The sequence below is a fragment of the Dromaius novaehollandiae genome, chromosome 4, assembly GCF_036370855.1.
Source record: "Dromaius novaehollandiae isolate bDroNov1 chromosome 4, bDroNov1.hap1, whole genome shotgun sequence".
NCBI lineage: Eukaryota > Metazoa > Chordata > Aves > Casuariiformes > Dromaiidae > Dromaius > Dromaius novaehollandiae.
The window spans coordinates 29,338,408-29,358,628 of NC_088101.1; the positions used below are offsets into that span (position 1 = coordinate 29,338,408).

At 40.0% G+C, this 20,221-nt stretch overlaps 1 protein-coding gene across 2 annotated transcripts in view; it reads left to right on the top strand.

The window, feature by feature from the left end:
• The first annotated feature begins 2,338 nt into the window (after positions 1-2,338).
• HSPA4L (heat shock protein family A (Hsp70) member 4 like) overlaps positions 2,339-20,221 on the top strand; it is a 29,525-nt gene continuing 11,642 nt past the window's right edge. The window contains exons 1-12 of one of the 2 annotated variants that reach the window (XM_064510675.1): positions 2,339-2,728; positions 7,103-7,160; positions 8,661-8,801; positions 10,561-10,683; positions 12,135-12,234; positions 13,565-13,698; positions 14,702-14,946; positions 15,059-15,135; positions 16,333-16,484; positions 16,984-17,090; positions 17,454-17,587; positions 19,281-19,483. In XM_064510675.1, coding sequence (XP_064366745.1) covers positions 2,622-2,728; positions 7,103-7,160; positions 8,661-8,801; positions 10,561-10,683; positions 12,135-12,234; positions 13,565-13,698; positions 14,702-14,946; positions 15,059-15,135; positions 16,333-16,484; positions 16,984-17,090; positions 17,454-17,587; positions 19,281-19,483 — 1,581 coding nt within the window. In that variant the 5' untranslated portion in view covers positions 2,339-2,621. The remainder of the gene's footprint in view (positions 2,729-7,102; positions 7,161-8,660; positions 8,802-10,560; positions 10,684-12,134; positions 12,235-13,564; positions 13,699-14,701; positions 14,947-15,058; positions 15,136-16,332; positions 16,485-16,983; positions 17,091-17,453; positions 17,588-19,280; positions 19,484-20,221) is intronic. The other variant, XM_064510677.1, reaches the window with a different exon arrangement.

Below are 20,221 nucleotides of genomic sequence, written 5' to 3' on the forward strand. Positions count from 1 at the left end.
TTCTAGGCTGTTCATGCTTTTCATGCTCATTTAAAGCCCAAGACAAGCAGGAAGGAAGTTCACAGATTTTTAAAAGTCAGCATTTAGAAATAGAACTGCTCCTCTCTCTCTCTGTCTCTGTCTCTCTGTCTCCTCTCAAACAACGTTCAGAAGACTTTCAGCATCTTAAGCATACATTAATACATTATTTCTTCAGGAAATGTAAAATGGTCCAGGATTCTTCTTTGTAATGAAGATAAATCAGTATACGTAAATCTCACAGTCTTCATTTCCTGGGGAGACTGTGTTATTTTTACTTTTGAGGTAATAATTTTAAATAGGGAAAGAAAAAACACATTTCTTGTGGAATACTGGTAACTTTGGGACTAAAGAAAGCATTTAGAAGACATTTATTTAAATGATTAGTTTCGCAGAAATTAAGGCTAGAAGCATTCATAGCATTTCTCACAGACCATTCAGTTTCACATAAAGCCCTCAGATCCCTGAGTTAGTACAAATACTTGTTATCTCGTAAAAAAATCAGATGTGATCCACAGGCAGAGAATTGGAAAGACTTGGACATCACCAGTTCCCAAGGCTGCTGCAGTGACTGTAAATGATTATATGCGCAGACAATTTTATTGGCAATGTCCGTCAGGCAGAAGGAGCAAGAACATCTGATAGGCCCCAAGTTTTTGGCTACTCTGACATCAGTGAAATTGTTTCATACTCTCAGGCTGAGCAATCAGTATGACAGTAAGAATGCAAACATGACTTTTCTGAATTACTTTAAAGGTTTGGTTTATCCTTCTTGCGATCTCATCTCTAAGCCAGAACAGTCTTGCTCCTGACAAAGCAAATAAAAAGTCCATTGGCACTTTCTTCTCACTGTCATGAATCTCTCCACGCATCTGCATTCCAGTCTGCAGCTTGTGGATACCTGAGCTAGCTCGAAACTAGCTAGCTTGAGTGCCAGAAACAACGCTGCAGTGGCACTACAAAGCTCTGTACAAGCTAATTTATCCTGCCGAGATGTGAGATACGGCAGTGCTTATGCAGCGACGGCTTGTCCCCCCTGCTGCACAATTTCTTCTGGGCCTGCCTTAGCCACGTTGTGTTCCTCCACAGGGTATTTGCCTGCCATCTCTTGCCCCCGTTCCTTTTCCGTGGGGAGTTAGCCTCCGGTGGTGCTGCAGAAGTGGTGTGCTGCAATGCCCTGAATCATTGAGGACTGGCTTTGCAACAGGGCTTGAAACAGAGCAGAAACCTGAGTTGGAGTTGGTCTCCCTGGCTACTACAAGTGGGATCGGTCTGATTCCCCTGTCCGACCGTAATACCAGCAAGGAAAATTGGCTTTGTTAATTGCTGGTACTAGGAAGTACTAGTTATCCCACACAGGCAAAATAACCCTATTTAGCAGTGACTTCTCTTGCTTCAGGAGGTTTCAGAAGGAAATGGCATGTAATTCTCCTTGCCTAAAAAAATTCTAGTTGCGTTGAAACGTTGCCGCACGGAGAAATAATCAAAACTCTTGACAGGGATGCAAATCTAGTTTAACAGTTTAGCGCTTATTTTTATTCTCTCCAGTGGAGCAAAGTTGTACAGTGCAGCATCGTGTATCATGTCAGAAAGTTGTCGTATTGCTGCGTGAAAGAGATGTAATTTTTAGAAGCGGATAAATATTTATGGGGCTCTTCCAGCCCTTAAGTATGTTTTGCAGGGTGTGAGACAGTCCTCCGTGCTTGAAGCGACACCCACAAAAAAATGGGATAAAGCGGCAAAGACGAGGCTTGCTCGGGGAAGGCGCAGAGGCGGACGAGGGAGGGCTTCAGCGGTGGGGGGGGAGTCGGAGAGGTGCCGCAGTGGCGTTGGGGAGGTCCTCGCACCCCTGTAGACCTCTGCCCCTCCCGGGGAGGAAGGCCGTGGGAGACCTGAAGGATAGCCAGCTGCGTGGCCTGATCCTGTCCATGAATCATAATTAACGACGGCGTGTGAAATTACATCAATCGGCCCAGCAGTAATTGCGCTAGATTGTTATAATCACGTTAAATTATATTGTGTTGCAATCAGCGTTTACATCAAACTAAGAGGTGAGGCTGCTGAAGCGGGCCTCGCGCGGCACCTCCGGCGCTGCAGGTGCCAATGCAGCCCGCGTTTGTAGCCTTTTTCTCCCCAGCCCTGCGGACTGGCAGCTAGCCCCCCTCCAGAAGCAGGGGAGGGATTCAAAACACAACAAAACAAAACAACAAAACCAAACGGTGTGCACGGGCAGGCGTGTGCTCTGGCGCCGGCCCCTTTAAGGGGGTGGGGGGCGTGGCCGCCGCAGTGCTGACGTCGCGGCACGGGGTGTCGCTCCAGATAATGCCCGCTCCCTCCCTTTCCAGATCCTTCTCGAACGCGCGGCGCCCTCAGCCAGCGCAGCCCGAGCCCTTCCGGAAAGGGCCGAAGCGGGAGCCGGGGCCTCGCGGGTTCCCCGCCGGGCGTCACAGCGCGCCTGCGCAGAGCGCAGTAACTGCCGGTTGGTGGCTGCTGCTCCGCAGTGGGGGAGAGACGGGCGAGGAGCCGGGTTCCAGCAGCCGAGACGGTCGGCGCTGCCGCTGTAGTCGCAGGTCGGCGGGGAACGGGAGGCACCAGGCGCAGCCATGTCCGTGGTAGGCATCGACCTCGGCTTCCTTAACTGCTACATCGGCGTCGCGCGGAGCGGCGGCATCGAGACCATCGCCAACGAGTACAGCGACCGCTGCACCCCGTGAGTACCGGCACCAGGCGCCCCCCCCCCCCCCGGCCGGGCGCACCGGGTCCCCAAGGCGGCGGGGGGCGCTGCCCGGCCCCGCGGGGCCTCGCCCTGCGCGGCCGCTCCGCACGCCGCTCTGGCGCCCCAGCTGCTGCGCGGCTCCCTGCGCGGGGGTGCGCTGCCCGCACCCGGTCCCGGCGGGGAGCGAGGCCGCGGGATCCTTCCGGGGCCGGGCGAAAGCCGCTTTCTCGGTAGCGAGGGAAACGTTTTGAGGAGGCGCCGCTTGGGGCAGGAGGTTGCCCGAGAAACCCTCCCCCCTCCCCCCCCGACTTGTGACTCCTCCGTGTCCTTGAAATACCGCGCCGCGCCGGGCGATCCGCGCCGCTCCGCGGGCACAAAGGAGTCTGTTCCTGCCTCCGCAGCGCTTCACTTCTGCGCGGCGAGGACCTCGGTGTAAGCGCGCGCGTTTCCCCGGTTCGCGCTGGTGCGGTGGCCTGAGCTTGAAGCGATTTCGCTAACAACTTTATGATGGAGTGGGGGTGAGACCGGGGAGGAGGAAGAGGAGGACGTCGATTCACCCGAGAGACGGGGAAGTGGCGCGATGAGCTCCATCTCCCTAGACCTGTTCTTACTTGCACTGTGCCGCATCTCTTGGCTGTGCCGTGCCGAGGTTTCCGGCAAGGCGGGGGGTGTGCAGTGGGCTATGTTCGTGATGATGGGATACGCAAGAGTAGGTGGAGATTTTTCTTTTCTGTTTCTATGGGATACGTCTGGGATTTTCGAGAGCTCTGTCTGTGCATAACTTTCAAGGAAGAATGAGGAATCCATCTAATACTCATAAAACTTGAGCTTTGGATGGTGCTTTCCTTTAAAAAAGGACTTCATAGCTGTCAATAAACTTGTTTCTGCTATGTGAGGCCATAGTAACTTTAGCATTACTGCCATTTCAGCCTTGGAGAAACGTATGTCTAGTAGTGCTTTACAGAGTTTTAAAAAAAGTCCAGAGTGGTGTGCTAAAATGCATATTGTCTACATTTTAATGAAAATACTCTTAGTGCTGCTTAGAAAAAATATACTAGCTTCTCTTATACTCAGAGCTTTCAGGAAGATGTTGTACTGATGCATGTTTTATGAGAACTGAAATCGAGATGTCTAAAATTCTGTGCAAAGAACCTCCTGAAATTGTTGCCCAAGGAGTCCTCAGACGGCTGCAGTTTCCTTCCCCACTATGATGCAGGGTGCTTCCAATTCCTAGCTATTCCTGGAGTGTGTTCTTTGCAGCTGCGCTTTGTGTAGGTTTCTGTGTGTTTAATACCCTTCATATTAACTTAGCTGAGTAACTGCTTTCAATAAATTTGCAAAATGATTACGAAAGGAAGTTAAAGCACAGTGAGCAAGACAGTACCTTGAGTGAGCAAATACCTAAAGGCACTGGATACCTTGCTTCAGGTGACATTTCTCCTGGCTTTTTTCTCCTCTTTCTCCAAAACATAGTATAGAAAAACATTAGGAACTTTTTTAAAGTTCTATTGTCTTGTAATAAACCAAAAAAGTAAGTAAAATGTTATGGTTTTAATACTATTATGGGTAACTAAGCCTTATTTTGAATAGGATTTAGGTGGTGGTCTAAGAGTTATGTCCACTCTAGAATTTGAGTTTAGTGTGTGTTGTATAGTGCAGCATAAAAATATCTGAACTAGCTGTGGACAAGCTAGTACACTTACATGTACAGTGCGTTATTAAGATGTGTAAGGATACTGGGTTAGGTTCTAAAGATAGGATACTCTTTGCTGTGTTGTACAGGGCTAATTGTTCTTTCTGGGCAAGGCTAATTATCACAGCCGGCTTCTGGTGTTGGAGCTGATTCAGATGTCTGCGCAATACTGCTGCGCACAGTACAGCGTTCGTGTAAGTATACTTTTGTGCCACAAACAAAGCAGTGTATGTAGACTTCTGGAAGATAGTTTATTATCACATGTTAATAGAACACTCTTTTTTTAAAATCGTGAGTCTGGTGTCCCAGTTCTTAAAACATTCAGATGTAAGCCCCTGGGTTAGCATTTTGACAGTGATCCTTTACTAGTATTTTCTGTAAGCTACATCCTGTGATCTAGGGCATGGGATTGCTGGCGTTTGTATAGTGTGTGTTAATTTTGAAGCGTTGGTACCAGTTTGGTAGAAATGAAAAATATTCTGCCAGGAAGCCATCTATTTCAGTACAACTTTAGAAAGTTCTTAAGTCTCTTGGTCTTTAATAACTCTTTAGATGTTAACTGACACTTCAGTTTTTCTGAGTTGGGAGCTCCAGACAGTCTGTTGCAAGCATTTCCAGTGACCCTGGGCAAATGACGCTTTCAACTGCTCTATCTCACTAACATGGTTTTGTGGGAAGAAAAATGTTGATTGTTGATGGCTCATAAGTTCTTAATAACTATTTTTTTCAGACCACAAGCAATTAGCCTAATTACAAACTAATTAAAATAATGAGGTAGCATCTTCTTCCAAACAATGTATGGTAAGGGTTGAAATGCCCTCCTGGTGGAGGGAGTTGCTGCTATTAGAAGAATCTCTGTGCTGTTCAAAATGTTGCTTTAAAGCAAGCCAGGGGATGGGCAGAGAAAGGTCTGTTGTCCCACCTGATGCGTCTCCTCATGGCAGATGTGCTTCCTAAAGGGCTGTCTTGGATACAGCTGCAAAATTTAGAGCCTAACAGAGCACATCTTGGTTTTTGACTCCCCTTTCCAGCCATGCCCTTGTGCTGGGACCTCAGTAACATGAGAAAATGATAGCAAGAACTTTCTCATGGGCTGAGACTTGATGTTGCATGCTATGTTATAGGTGTATTTGAAAGTACTGATGTTTCTCAACAGAGTCCAGAAAAAGCCTGTTATAATAGCATTAAGAAATTGTAATTATCATCCATAAAATAAGTGCCTTGTAAGCCATTTGCAGCCTTTCTAATTTGCTTTTTTCTGGCATTTTCTTTAATTATTACAAAGAATAATTAGTAGTAATGTTAAGTAATATAAATACAAAATGTGTACTGTTTGTAAAAGCTGAACTACTTGTTTAAAATTGTAGTGCAATGCATTTTCTACTGCAGCAGCTAAATGCAGGGAAGATTCCACATGTTTAGTATGGTCTTTATAGCAGAAGAGGTTGCTGGATAATACTATCAAATTACACATAGTGCTGCCTTTGTAATGAAGATGGAGAAGAGGCAGGAAGCAAGCTACTATACTGACCTTTATGCTTTCACTAAACAATTCAATTTTAACCTTATGAAATCTGGATTGTAGTTGTTATTACTGCTGAATGATTTCAGGCAGATCAGTTCCATTTTACATCTATAAAAACAAAGGTGGCAATAGTAATTTCCAAGGGGTGGGGGAAGTGTCATTGACAGTACTTGGGAAATACACTGATGAGAAGATACACTGGTTAGAAAACATGCATTAAAAGTGAGAGGTAATAAATGTGTCTTTCATTACTGGAAGAAGAAATTCGTCTAGTTCCTGTGTTTTTACTGAAATTGCTGCCAGAACAGTTAGCGCTGAGGCTGTAGGTAGAGCTGTCATTGGCATTGTTGCATATATTTCTTGTAGGTTTTGCTCCTTGAAAAATGTCCAGCAATTCGTGCCCTTGATGCTCGTTAGTATAGGCTGGTGGAGAGGTTGCTGAATGCAGCATCAAGATGGCCCGATGTGTGTGTGGACCTTGGGCAGCCCTGTGCTGGAGCTGAGCAGGGTGCTCTGTGGATGACCTGAATGGCTGTGAGAAGAAGCAAGCCCCAAGGGACCTTGTACTTGGGAGCTTGGCAAGCCTGTTCCCAGACCATCTCCCCTTTTGACTGCTTGCTGTGTGTGCCTGGTAGTCCTCAGTCACGTGAAGTTCTTGATACGCAGTTTGTAATATTGAGCTCTTTGGCTGTCTTGGGCTTAGAATTCTTTTTAGTGGTTTTCTAATGATTATTGTTGTTAAAGACTCCTACAGTGTGAATGTAGCTCTAGCAAGCTTCAGGGTCTTTAAGTCAAGAAAGCCTGACTAGTAGAATTCAGGTTTTTATAGTAAATGTCACAGGTTCTTTCAGTTATGAGCTGTGACCCTTACCTTCATGATAAGATCTGTAGAATACATTAGTTCTTAAAGAATACCTTAAATATAATCATAAGGAAAACAGTTGTGGTTGCTAACAGTTTCTAAAGTAATTTGCAAAGAACAAAAGAACTAGAATTCCACTGCAAGTTCTGATGCTTCATATAATAAAGTTGTTAAATACCACATCCATCTTCTGCTACTGTATTTTTTTGTCTTAAGTTATTTTTAAGAGTACCATGGAAATACTTTGTGTTCTTTGAAGGTGAATTTCTTTTTTTCTTTTTCACTTAGAGCATGTATATCTTTAGGATCCAAGACCCGGGCCATAGGGAATGCAGCAAAGAGCCAGGTAAATGGATCAAAAAAACCCTATTACTTACCTGACTTCTCATGTTGAACTGTGGAAAGAATAGTAATGAATGAACTTGGTATTCCTCTGTTGTAGAGGAATTACTACTGTAAAATACACATAGTAGACAATTGTCTAGTTAAGTAGACAATTGTTAGTAAGGTTCTCGCTGCTTCAGTTCTCTGTATTGAGGTTGAAACACTTTTTTTGCCTTGTTTTCTGTAATTTAGAGTAAAAGTTGGGAGTTACTGAAAAATCTAGTCTCTTCCCCAGTGTGTTTAAAAAAAAAAAACAAAAAACTTCCCACTTGTCACAGCAACAGTAGAGTTCATGCTTCACTGGGGGGGGGGAGGGGAGTATACTGTGTTTACATTTTAGAAAAGCTAACACAGAAGTTGAAGAGTGAAAGCCTAGTATATAGGTATTGATTGTTCATAAAGTGAAATGAATGCATGTTGGCAATTTACTGTCTTAACTCAGAAGTTCAGACAGAAGTGAAATTTCTCTATAAGTCTCTAATTTCACTTGCCACATGAGAAAAAGAACAAACTGCTTTGGATTAAAATACTTGAAGTGACTGAGCAGAAGACTTCATAATGACTAATATGAATTTAGAAAGCCAAAGCAGATGAAGTCTTACTGTCTCTTTCACCTATATGCATCATGTTTAGCATGCTGAGAGAACTTTTTCCTTCTTAGCAGTGTGTAGGTAATTGGAAATTGAATTAGCTGCTTTACCTATTGGATGTAAAGGTAATGGAGCCCACTGGTAATACTGTCAACACTCAGTATCTAGCAGAGGCTGTATCACTTTCTGAGAAACTTTACACTGCTTATCTGAACCTTGCTAATGAGAACGTGTGCTGTCAGTTGTACTTTTCTCCAGCTATTAAGCATGGTATTTAGACTAGTAAACTCAGTTTATGCTGGAATAATTACCCTGGAGTAACAACTTCTGATAGTTTAAATATCGTGTTTGTCAGAACTTTCTTGTTCTGGTCCTTTCTGTTCTTAAAATATTTAAAGTGAAACACTGATGAGGGAATAGCTATGAGAAGATTTTTATCTCCAGATGGGATCTGAATTCAAGCCAAACTTCAAAGGAAATGAAAGGGTTAAATTTGTTAAAGTTTCATTTAGGGTTAATGTAAGTAGTACTTTCATTGTTGCGATGCTGTCTGCAGCAATGAATGTGTAATATGATAATCAAATGTCATGTATCAGAAAGCTCCTTTAATAAAAGGTGCAGTGAAGATTGGCTATGTGCTTGCTGGTATTAAAAAGGGAAATAAATTTGAGTTTTATGATGGAGACTAAATTAAGAGCCTTTCTCCTGTGTGCTGTGCCCCTCTGCTCCCTTTGCTTTCCAATAAATGTATACTGCTTGAAATAAGCAGTCTCCCAGTTAATGCATCAAGCCCAAACTAACAAGTCACCTTCTTGATGGTCTTCTATACCATGCCTCTCATGGTCAACTTAAAAATAAAATGTTTTCCACAGATTGTCACGAATGTAAAAAATACATTACATGGCTTCAAAAAATTGCATGGAAGAGCATTCGAAGATCCTTACATACAAGCTGAAAGGGCCAAACTTCCCTATGAGCTTCAGAAGATGCCAAACGGCTCTGTAGGAGTAAAGGTGAGTTAGAGCTTTGTGCATAGTATCTCTAGTGGTAAAGATTAGCACTGAAAAGCTTTGTGTCACTTCCTACTTGAATTTGCTTAAGTTTTCCTTAAGAAATCTCTAAATCTATGTGTGTCCATTTTAAAAAGAAATGTCAGTTTAGCAGTACAACAATGTTGTCTTTTATTTTTCACAAAGTCTTCCTTAGCGTAATTTTGCTATCTTTCTAATGTAAAGAAGTGAATGAATTATAGGGAGACATGATTGGAAAGATCAAGAGAATTTGGTCTGCAGTATGTATACATTCTTCTACTAATAAGACAATGTAAAAAGGTATTGTGTGAATTCTCCTGTACAGGTATGCTACAAAATGTTAATAGCTCTAACCTAAAAAAGATTAAATTTGGGTTGCATTTGCCTTGAATAAAACTTACTGTATAATAAAGTTTTTCTCTAAAGAAGATAAACATTGTTTTCCCTGCAGTGATGTCTATTCAAATATTTTACTAACTTTTTTGCTTTGAGATGTCAGTTGAGCTTTCTTATCAATTGTATTAGCTTTCTATACTTACTGTAGTAGCTTATACCTTCTATTACCAGATTACTTTCAAACAGATTTAATTACAGGGCATGACTATTAGTCTTGGCTGAGTTTTAGGTCTTATGGGTACGCAGACATCAAGTTTCAGGAAAACCGGATAATGCTCTGAATATTTAATATGAACAGGCTATCTACTCTTAATTTGCTTCCAAAATAAATGGCTTGAAACAGCTGTTCTCAAAATTCAGACTCCCTGATTTCAGACTCTGTGCATCTACTATTAACATTTTAATTTGGATACAGAGTGCACTTTTGAAGTAAATGTCCCATCATCCTCACTTTAGTGCACTCTGGGTTGCTTTGCCAAGGGACTTTAGAGCACGTGAAGGAAACTTCTTTTACATTGTAGACATGCTCATATTGCGCTTTATTAACTGCCAATGTAAACATAGCCATAGTTCTTCTCTCTGGGGTTCCCTGCATGGGGGTGTTTGGGATTGCTAGAGAGACCCCAGTCAGGCAGGAATTCAGGACATGTAACCTCATGTAACACTCCAAATACAGGCTCAAAGATACAGATGTGTTTCATGGGCAGGACAAGATTGCTGGAGTTGCCTTGTTTGCCTCCCGCTCCACCTTATGCACCTGAGTGACCCTTGAAGGAAATAAATGTTCACTGCATTTGTTCCAGAGCTTGGATATTTAGCTCATGTCAGGAAGAACATGATGCTAACTATTATTTTTTTACTGTTAAACTTAAAAGATAAAAATGCTATAGCATTTGAATAATCCTTTGAAATAACTGAAGTGTCAAGGTTTCTTACAAATAGGTGTTCAACCGAATTGAACTGTTACAATTTAAGTAGCATGAATCCATAGCATCAGTTGGCATTGAGAGTTATCTGTGTCAACAGTCTGGTGTTAAACTTGGGTCTCTTTGATCAAAACTACAAGAAAGTCCAAGCAGCACATCTTGGAGAAGAAATGACATATCTCTGAAAGGATCTTTGATTTGTTGTGAGACTTCTGGGGGGAAGGGAAGGCAAAACCCATAGCCTTCAGATTAGTTTTTGATTAGATAGCTTTTCAACTTCCATTTGAAATCTTTGGCAAAGCCTGCTTGCCCGTTGGTCCAGGAGTAAATGCTTGTCCGTGCAAAATTACATCCATTGGTGCTGAGAAAACTTCACCTGAGATGATTTATTACAGAACTGCTATTTTTCTTTATTTCAGGTGAGATACCTAGATGAAGAGAGACCGTTTGCAATTGAGCAGATAACAGGAATGTTACTGGCCAAGCTCAAAGAGACTTCAGAAAGTGCTCTGAAGAAGCCAGTGGCAGACTGTGTGATTTCAGTAAGTTGTAATATATTTGTTGTGATTCCGTTTATAGATAACGTTAAACTTAACAATTTATGCCATGGTGCAGTGGAAAGAAACATTAGATAGAAATCACTTACAGAAACCAGAAGTGCGAACTGACGTTGCAATAGACAACTGTTTAACTACCTAGCTATTTATAACCAATTTGTCAAAAAAGTAGCCCTTTATTATGTCTTTTTCCAGCTGATAGCGTTTCTGTAATCACGTGTCAGAAAATGAAAAATTCATTAAATCCATGTGTTTTTGGACAGAAAATACTTGTCAGACTGATCCAGACTGGCTAACTCGCTGCTGGATAACTAGCCTGTTATAAATGGGGACTGGCCTGTATGTGAGCATATTGTTCTCATTTCTAGAGAACCTTCCCAAACGTATGTTAAATTCCTTTTTATATAAAGTTGAATGCTGTTTGGGTTTTAGGGTAGATTCAGAGTTGCCTAAGCTTCATGTCTCTGAGGGTCACACTAACAATTTTTGAGAAATCTGAACTGTCCACGTTAGTTTCAAGGCGTGTGGGGGGGGGGGGGTTGTTTTTGACGTTTTTAGTGGTTAGTGTTTTACTTGTGGGGCTTCTTGCTTTGATAGTCTCCTTGCCCAGCTTTTGGTTTTGATACAAAATTCTAGATCTCAAATAGAGAGAGGGGAACTTGAAAGCTATATGTTAGAGATCTGCTTTGATCTTTTTTGCTTGCTTTGTTATGGTGTACAAAGACACTTACACAAATACCTCCCATGCAAACAAGGAATCCTTGGTAATACACTGTAATGCTAGCTAATGATACAGAAACTATGAATATAGTTCTATAGTTTTAAGCTTCACTTAAGTTTAAAAGGTGACAAATAATTGCAGCCAGCTTCTAGGTGGGGCTCTGACTGTGCTTTGGATATCTTTGGTGGAGTTGAATATTGTTATACTGCAGTGCCAGCTTGCAGCATGCATTTGATAACTGAAAATGATACAACATATGGTATAGCTTCAGTTGTAACACAAATCTGACGCTACGGAATTAAGCTTGAACTATAACTTAGTGCAGTAGTACTTTACAGTTTATTTTTAGCCCAGATGTTGACTTTATGCTATACAAATGTTTTCAGATGCCTTTTAAAATGGTTTTGACTGGTAATGACTTGAAGATCAAAATCTCAATAGAAGGATCTAAGGAACAAGGTTTTTTGTGCTTAAATCTAGTTTAAAACACTTGAGTCTAGACTTCAGCTAACAATTTTGTAGCTTTGAAACTTAATTAAAACATGCATTAAAATGAATTATCTAGCTGTTTTACTCAGACTGCCTTATTAATCTGAGGATAGCTTGTAACTGTATTTTGTGGTATTAAAATGTAAAGGATTGTTTAATGGGTACATCTGATTTCTTTGAATTAATGTCTGTATATTACAGTATCTATATAACTTCTTGTAAACAGGTACCCAGTTTCTTCACTGATGCTGAGAGACGGTCTGTAATGGCAGCTGCACAGATTGCAGGATTAAATTGTCTGAAGCTGATGAATGAAACTACAGCAGGTAAAAGGGCTACATGCACAGAAATAACCAGCAGTGCATGTAAATGTGCCGGTGGGTTGTCTTTTTCCCCTAATTCAGGCTACTCAGTCTATCTGGCTGATGACATACCTGTGTTGCACAATCAGGAGCTTGGGAAAAGCTGTCCAAGCTAGTACTGCCCAATCCAGTTTGGGAACTGGAAACAAAGTAACTCTGCTAGTGGTGTGTTGTTCTCAGCTTATTAGACACAATGGGAGGGTGAGAGTGAGTTTATTAACTTGCCTGTGCTGCTACATTAACATAGCTACTCTGCTTCTGGAGTGAAGCTGGTATCTCTGTGCTTTGGCATGGAGCTATATTGGGAAGGTCTGAGCTAGCTTGAGAATCTCTGAATGATAATCCAGCTGGGGTATGCATCTGACCTAAATTTTCAGTTGTTGTATTAAATAATATTATTGTACGATATTTTCAGATTTAACAAGCTTTTTTCCTTCTGAAAGATGACATTAAATACATCATTTATCATATGTCTGTAGTGGTGTCTTTTAAGTGTGCTCTTCCCCATGTTTCTGCTCTACAGTGCATTTCCAAATGAACTCTCACTCATTGCTTTTTCATTTTATTTGCAAATAGCCATTAATACATGTTTACATTCCCCAGTTTGATTAAAAAACGTAACATATTTCTTGCTTCCTGGAAGATGGGTGTGCTGGAATAAAAAATAAATCACGTGGAAGTATTAGTGAAGTACTTCTTAATTATAAGCTAGTACTTATTTGAAGTCAGATATATTTAAGGGGAATTCCAAAAGGTATAATCCAGAGTATAATGCAAACAAATTGCATTTTTATGGAGCTTTTTCTGGAAGCAGACCTGCTGATCATATTTAGAAATGACTTCAACTGCATGACTTTGCAAAACATCCAGACCAAACTGAGAATGAGTTTGTGGGAGCATGACTGTTTAAACTTGCAGCAGACCTGTCAGTTGATGTAGCACTGGCATAAATATCATTTGTATAAATTAATTTGTTTATTGCAGTTTTCTGTTGCTGAGAAGTCTTTAGGAAGTTTGAAAGCAATGGTTTATAAAGGGAATGTGAGTTTGCCTCCTGGCTGCGGTGAATCACTTTTAAGGTAGTATATAAAAATAGGCTACACTTCATGGGAATGGAAGTGGAACAGTTTAAACCAGTAACAAAGTGCTTCTTGACTTTAAATTCTCTTTTTCTAATGCCTCAACCAACTTTATAAGCATGGTTCTTCCTGTATTGCTTTTACCATGTTTTATACTTGCATACAGCTTCACCTTAATTTACATCAGTAACTTCCCTATTCTCCCTATTTCTCAGTTGCGCTAGCCTATGGAATATACAAGCAAGATCTGCCAGCCTTGGAAGAGAAGCCAAGAAATGTGGTCTTTGTAGATATGGGACATTCTGCATATCAGGTTTCCATCTGTGCTTTTAACAAGGGAAAACTAAAGGTAACTTCGTGAGCTATACATTAAAACTTTACTGAATGATATGTAAAATACTGTTCTGGGAAACGACTTTTTTAAAATTGGTAAATGCCTGTAGCAAACACTTTGGAAATGGTGTATACCAAAATTTTCTGATATTTTTGGCAAAATTGCCAAAAACAATTTCTATAAAGTGCAGAAATGAAGTATCCCAAAGTGTTCTGAAAAGTGCTTGACAGCTAAGCATATGCATGGTGTTTGTACCCTGTTACCTCACTGAAACAGTTATTTGTATTTTCTGGTAAACTCATAATCTTTAGTTGTGCAGCTGACTTTTCTCTTTAGTAGAATGGGGAATTGTTGAACTCCACTCTTTCCCTCCAGCATTAGGTCTTAATTTAAATGTTAATGTAAATATGTGAAATGTCACTGAATGATCTTCATTTTCAAGTTTTGAGATTGTCATCTTTTAAGTTTGGGATAGTGGTGGCTGAATGTTTTTATAAATCTGTCTTTGCTTGCAAAACATGGTCACATAAAGTCATATGGAAGGTAAAACTTTTTTTTTTTTTTTTTTTTTTTACTTATAACACAGAACTAGTAAACAGAACTAGTAATAGCATGACAAGATAGCTATGTTGGTCTGCTGCTTTAGTGAGCTAGTAAATTGTGTAGGGGCCATAGCATGGTAGGAAGTAACATGGCTAATGTGTTGGGAGGAGGGTTGGGGACTTGTTCTTTGTTAGGTGAGTTTTTATGGTGTGTGTGTGGGGGGGAGGAACTAAAAGTTTGAGGGGGAAGCTTTTCTTTTTTTTTTTTTTTTTTTTTTTTATTTTATTTAAGGTTGTACTGTCAGGTGGCTGCATAGTAGTAGAGAACAGTGAGACTATCACAAAGGATTTTGCTATATCAAACCTGTTTTTTAAAGGTGCTCACTTCTAAAACCATGCTCCATATGAAAGCTATCCCCAGATCTAAAACATTAAGTGTAATAACTTTTAATCTCTGTTCTTTCACTTCTACGTAGGTCTTGGCTACTACCTTTGACCCTTTCTTAGGTGGCAGGAATTTTGATGAGGCTTTGGTAGACTACTTCTCTGAAGAATTCAGGACAAAATATAAACTGAATGTAAAAGAGAATTCCCGAGCACTGCTGCGATTGTATCAGGAATGTGAAAAACTAAAGAAGCTTATGAGTGCAAATGCTTCTGACCTTCCACTCAATATTGAGTGCTTCATGAATGACCTTGATGTCTCCAGTAAGATGAACAGGTACTGTGTGTTACCTTCCCTGGAGTGCAATGAAGTGTGGTCTCTAAGCTGGCTTCCAATATGAGACCTTTTTTTTTCCGCCCCCCCCCCCCCCCCCCCCCCATTTCTGCAGAGCTCAATTTGAACAATTGTGTGCTGCCCTTCTGTCCAGAGTGGAACCTCCTCTAAGAGCAGCCATGGACCAAGCTAGTAAGTAGGAGTTAATATAAGTATTACTTCTGGCTCAAGAAAGTAACTGGTAATACAGTTATTCTAGATCTCTTTAATGATTATCTTTTAATATATTTTTGTATTTATTAGAATTGCAAAGCTAAGTACTGAAAAGTTAAATGTAAGTTCCATTCATATGCTTGTCATGTATGCATGATCTCATTTTTGCCTCATTTAGTGCACAAATCACTATGCAACCCTGGTTTATTGACCTTCATTCACCCTGTGTAATGGAAAACGTTGGCCCTCTGAAAGCTTGCTTATTTTCTTAAAGAATGATAGTTTTGCTATCATTGTTTGCCTTAACATTTTGCAAATGTCTGGCCAACTTGTTCCTTATGCGATACATAGCTGTCCTCACTGATCTGAGAATTTGGCAGTAGATACTTGAAATAAGTTACTTGAAGCATGTGCAAATAATTTTCTTTTTCTCTTTTTTACATTACATTAGGAAAAAAATAGGCTTTCACAAGGACAGGAAAAAGCTTATCCTTAATTTCAAGCCTCTTCAGCTAAACAAAAAGGAAAAATTCTCCTTATGTCAGTTGGCTAGATAAGTAATGAAAGAAGTAAGAACTTGAACAGTAACTACTATAGCAAAACCATACAAGGACTGATAGTTGTTAGAGATCACTTGATGCACGTATCCTGAATAAGAAATAAAGTTACCCTGCAAGCACAGTGTAACATTTATCATGTGTTTTTAATTAAGGCTTTGTTTTTCTGTATTGGCAAGCAAAATTAAATTGAACATATAATGAGATACATCTGAGTTTGTTATCCTTGTTTGGGAGCAACGAGGTGTTGTCCTGTGGTACAGGGCTGCTTAAGAGAACCCTATTATACACACTTAGGCTTATGCACACCAGAAGGAGGATGCATATGGACAATGCGTTTTGAAGAACACCTGTCATGAAGTAATCATTGTTTGAATGTTTGGCTTCTGCATTTCCAGAATTAGGCAACTAGAAAACTTTACAGCCTTGCAGAAGGGACAAAGATTCTTGAGTAGAAAGTTATTACAAATCTATTTTGAAAGATCTTTTTGGCCATTGATTATATTCATTGCTTGTCAGAGTGCTTAGATAATAAGGGGTCTCAATCTTTTCTTGGCTGTGCAAAGACAGCTTTTTGACATCTTGATGATAACCTAAGGTCCTGCACTGTCTTTTCTAGAACTTCAGCGTGAAGATATCTACAGTATAGAAATAGTAGGTGGGGCCACTAGAATCCCAGCAGTGAAAGAACAAATCTCTAACTTTTTCTGTAAAGAAATCAGCACCACGCTAAATGCTGATGAAGCTGTTGCAAGAGGTTGTGCCTTGCAGGTATGGTTATTAAAATTAAGCTTCGCTATTACTTGTTTAACGTGGTGTACTAGTGAAATGCAACTAACCAAAGGCAAAAGGTACTACAGCTGAAACAAGGTGTAAGGTCTTACTTGCTCTTTGAACATTTGGTCACAGTGACCATGTAAGAAATTACATTTAGTAACTTAGTGCTGAGTGATGTTAGAAGGATGAACTTGTAGAGACATGTTCAACTTGGTAACCCACACTGCTGTATAATGGTTTGGAAGCTTTGTATTTTTTGCTGACAGTTGCTAGCAAAGTAGTATCTGTTTCTGTTACCTTAATTTAGGTAAGTCATTCAGCTCAGACGACTTGATTGGCTTTCTACTAATAGTAGGAAACTTCTGTTTAAAAGCTCCGTGATAAGCAGGACCTCAATTTGACCTGTATTGATTTGTAGGCTCTTCGCACTTTCATGTAGTGAAGTAAATAGTAAATACAATAATGTAATAAAATTCTGGTCTTTCTTTTCTAGTGTGCAATTCTTTCCCCAGCTTTTAAAGTACGTGAATTTTCCATCACAGATGTTGTTCCTTATTCAATAACATTAAGATGGAAATCATCTTATGAAGAAGGAACAGGGTAAGCTGTATGGTGTTCGGTAAAAAGTGTGTGTGTATATACCTTCAAATTCTGTTTATCCACTTGAACAGTTTGTTTTCTTCTGTATCATACCTCTTGATTTCCAATTACTGCTTAGTCATTGGGAGTATATTTAAAATACTTAAGTGTGAACTTGCTAGATTTTTGAGAAGTGTGGCCTAAAATGTATGGCCCAGCTTTGAGACCTACAGATCTTGGAACTCTTGTCATAAGTTGACTTTCTACGTAAACATTATTTAGCTACTTGTTAATGTGGCTGATGGTCATCAACATAACTTAATAGACAATCAGAATCAAGTTATGCTCAGTGGTTTACCTTTATTCAATGTTTTCCTACTTCAGGGAATGTGAAGTCTTCAGTAAGAACCATGCTGCTCCATTCTCAAAAGTAATTACTTTTCACAAGAAAGAGCCTTTTGATCTGGAAGCTTACTATACCCATCCTCATGAAGTGCCTTATCCTGATTCCAGAATAGGTAAGAATATATGAATAAAAATCCAAACCTAACTTTAATGAACAGTATGTTTGTGGGAAATGGTAAATTAAAAAAACCTCTTTAGAAGAGGTTTTATCTCTGCTTCCTAGGCCACAGAGAAGCCCAAGTTCTTTTTAGAAAGGCTTGGCACAATCTCCACTGTTTGGATAGAGTGATCAAACAGTATCAATATCATCTTATGGTAGTTTCTAGAAAATTTACTTCATTCTGTATCTGTTCAGCTGTTTCTGAATGCTTTAAGAAAGCAAGTACAGAGAGTTTAGTGCTCTACTGTGTGGTTCTTTCAACCTCTAAAATGGATCAGGGTCTGGTGTGCAGGCCAACTTGGATTTTCAGAGAAACTGGATCAAAGGAGCTGTTAACACTAGATAGATAACTATCTAGACCGGTATCTGTCTTGCCTTTCCATTACTGTCAGAACACGCAAGATGGGCATTTCCCGAATTTAAGTATCTGTAGCAGAGTCTAAAGTGTTAGATGGTGTGAATAGCTTCCTGGTATCTAATAGTATCTTACTTTACAATTAATAGTAGAGAGCTCAGGGTTTTTAAATAGAACTACTAGGTATTAGTTTCTGATATAAACTTGGTAGGTATTTCTTATTTAACTATCTCTAAGATGTCTGTCTTGTAAAGGAGAATGGGTTTTTTTCCTAAAAGTGCAGAGTCTGCATCACTTTCACTCAAATTTACAACTGGTGTCAAAGTGGGGTATCAGCCTCATTGCCTCCAGAAGCCCTGGTAAATAGTTTCAAAAATGTGCAATGCATCTGTGTTGCTATGTTTTGTTTCTTAGATGAGTGTTCAAATTCAGACCTTCCAGGGGAACACAGGGCTGCTGCTGGACTTGCCCGTGTTATGTGTGGGACCAGTAGGACTAAGGGGGTGTGCCTGCCATTCAGTAGTTGTGTGTAAAAGATGTGTTGTGATGCTAAAACAGCCATTGTTGAGATAGGCTGTGCAGAGGATACAAAGAAGGATTAAGGCCTAACTTGCTAAAATGTTACTGCATAGCCTTTATTAATATCTCTATTGAAAAGCTTAAAGTAACAGGTGTAGATCATGTTCTGTGTAAATTTGCATAGTCTTATTCTACAGAGCTGCAATTTGCAGTTATGTTCTCAATGCTTTTTGTGAAGCAGTGTCACTAGAACTGATGTTAACTTGATATGCTTCTGTCAGAGTAGTGGAATAAATGTTTTCCAGGCTTTCCATTGTCTTAATCTTTAAAACTCTTCTGCTGCTAGTTTGAATGCTATAGGGATATTGAGGTAGGATACTGACAACATACATACTCTTTTTTTTTTAAGAACTCAGTTAAGTAGTAGGACTTTTCTGCTCTAAGAGTAAGAGCCTAATAATAGTGTTATCTTGATCTTTTTTTTAAATGAAATACAGAAAGCAAAACCATCCTATGGCTGTATAAATTAATCAGTAATAATGGGAAAACCAGGTTTTGATTTCTCTAGCTTCAGCTTGTATTGTACAACTGACAACTAAGTGTACAGTGTATATCAAAGTAGGAAGCTTCCAAATAGAGAACTTAAATTACATGAAGCTGCTATTTAAATTAACACGCTTCTAGGGGAGGAGGAAAAAGTGACATAAAACACAGTATCCTTTTTTCTGCCTTTTTTTGAGCTATAGTTTAACCATGTCTTAAACTTTTTAAGGGCGTTTCACTATTCAAAATGTTGTTCCCCAACATGATGGTGACAATTCCAAAGTGAAGGTTAAAGTGCGTGTCAACATCCACGGCCTTTTCAGTGTGGCTAATGCTTCAGTAATAGAGAAGCAGAACATAGACGGAGATCACAGTGACACACCTATGGACACTGAATCATCAAGTAAGAACCAAGGCAAAGATGATGAGCTGGTATGTAAACTTGTAAATATCTACACTCCTTGTAATTCTGAAAAGAGCTAGTAATTGGAGATTAAATCATAGTGCATAGCTTTTCAAAATTACCACTTCTCCACCCTTGAATTACTAATTCAGTTATGTAACACGTTTCTTCATGTCTGTGTATTGATTATTAAAGTACTGATGGTGTGGTTGTAAGAGGGGGGAAAAAAGAGGATAAAAACTGAAAGACTCTGAAGAATTGTTTTATTATTCTTTACCAGTCTCTGTGCCAATCTTAGCTATCCAGTGGGAACATACTTAAGGAGATTTGTTGGTTCTCAGAGCTTGTTTTTCCGCAAAGCACCATATTTTCATTGAATTAAAAATACATACTATTTCTTGATATGATGCATGGGAAGACTTGTTAAGTTTTTCACTTACGTACTTCAGTACTGTTAATTCTTACAAACTGGCTTGTAAGACTGCGGTGGGGGAAATGCTGGAAATAAATGTGTCACAACTTTGTCATTAAAACTGAGACTTTAGCATTTTATATTTCTTGACATGCTGGCCAGCAGTTAAATAAATGCTGTAGATTCTTGGTGTCAGTTCAGTGTTCTGTCTATCAGTTCTACCATTTTAGAGCAAGAAGGGTCAGCTCCCTTGATGGTGTGTCGCCTCCTAAAAGTAGGTGGCTGAGTCGCAAGGTGCAGCAATTACATTGCAAAGCTGAGAACTGAGCACCAGGGAGCAGTTTGCAGCTGGGAG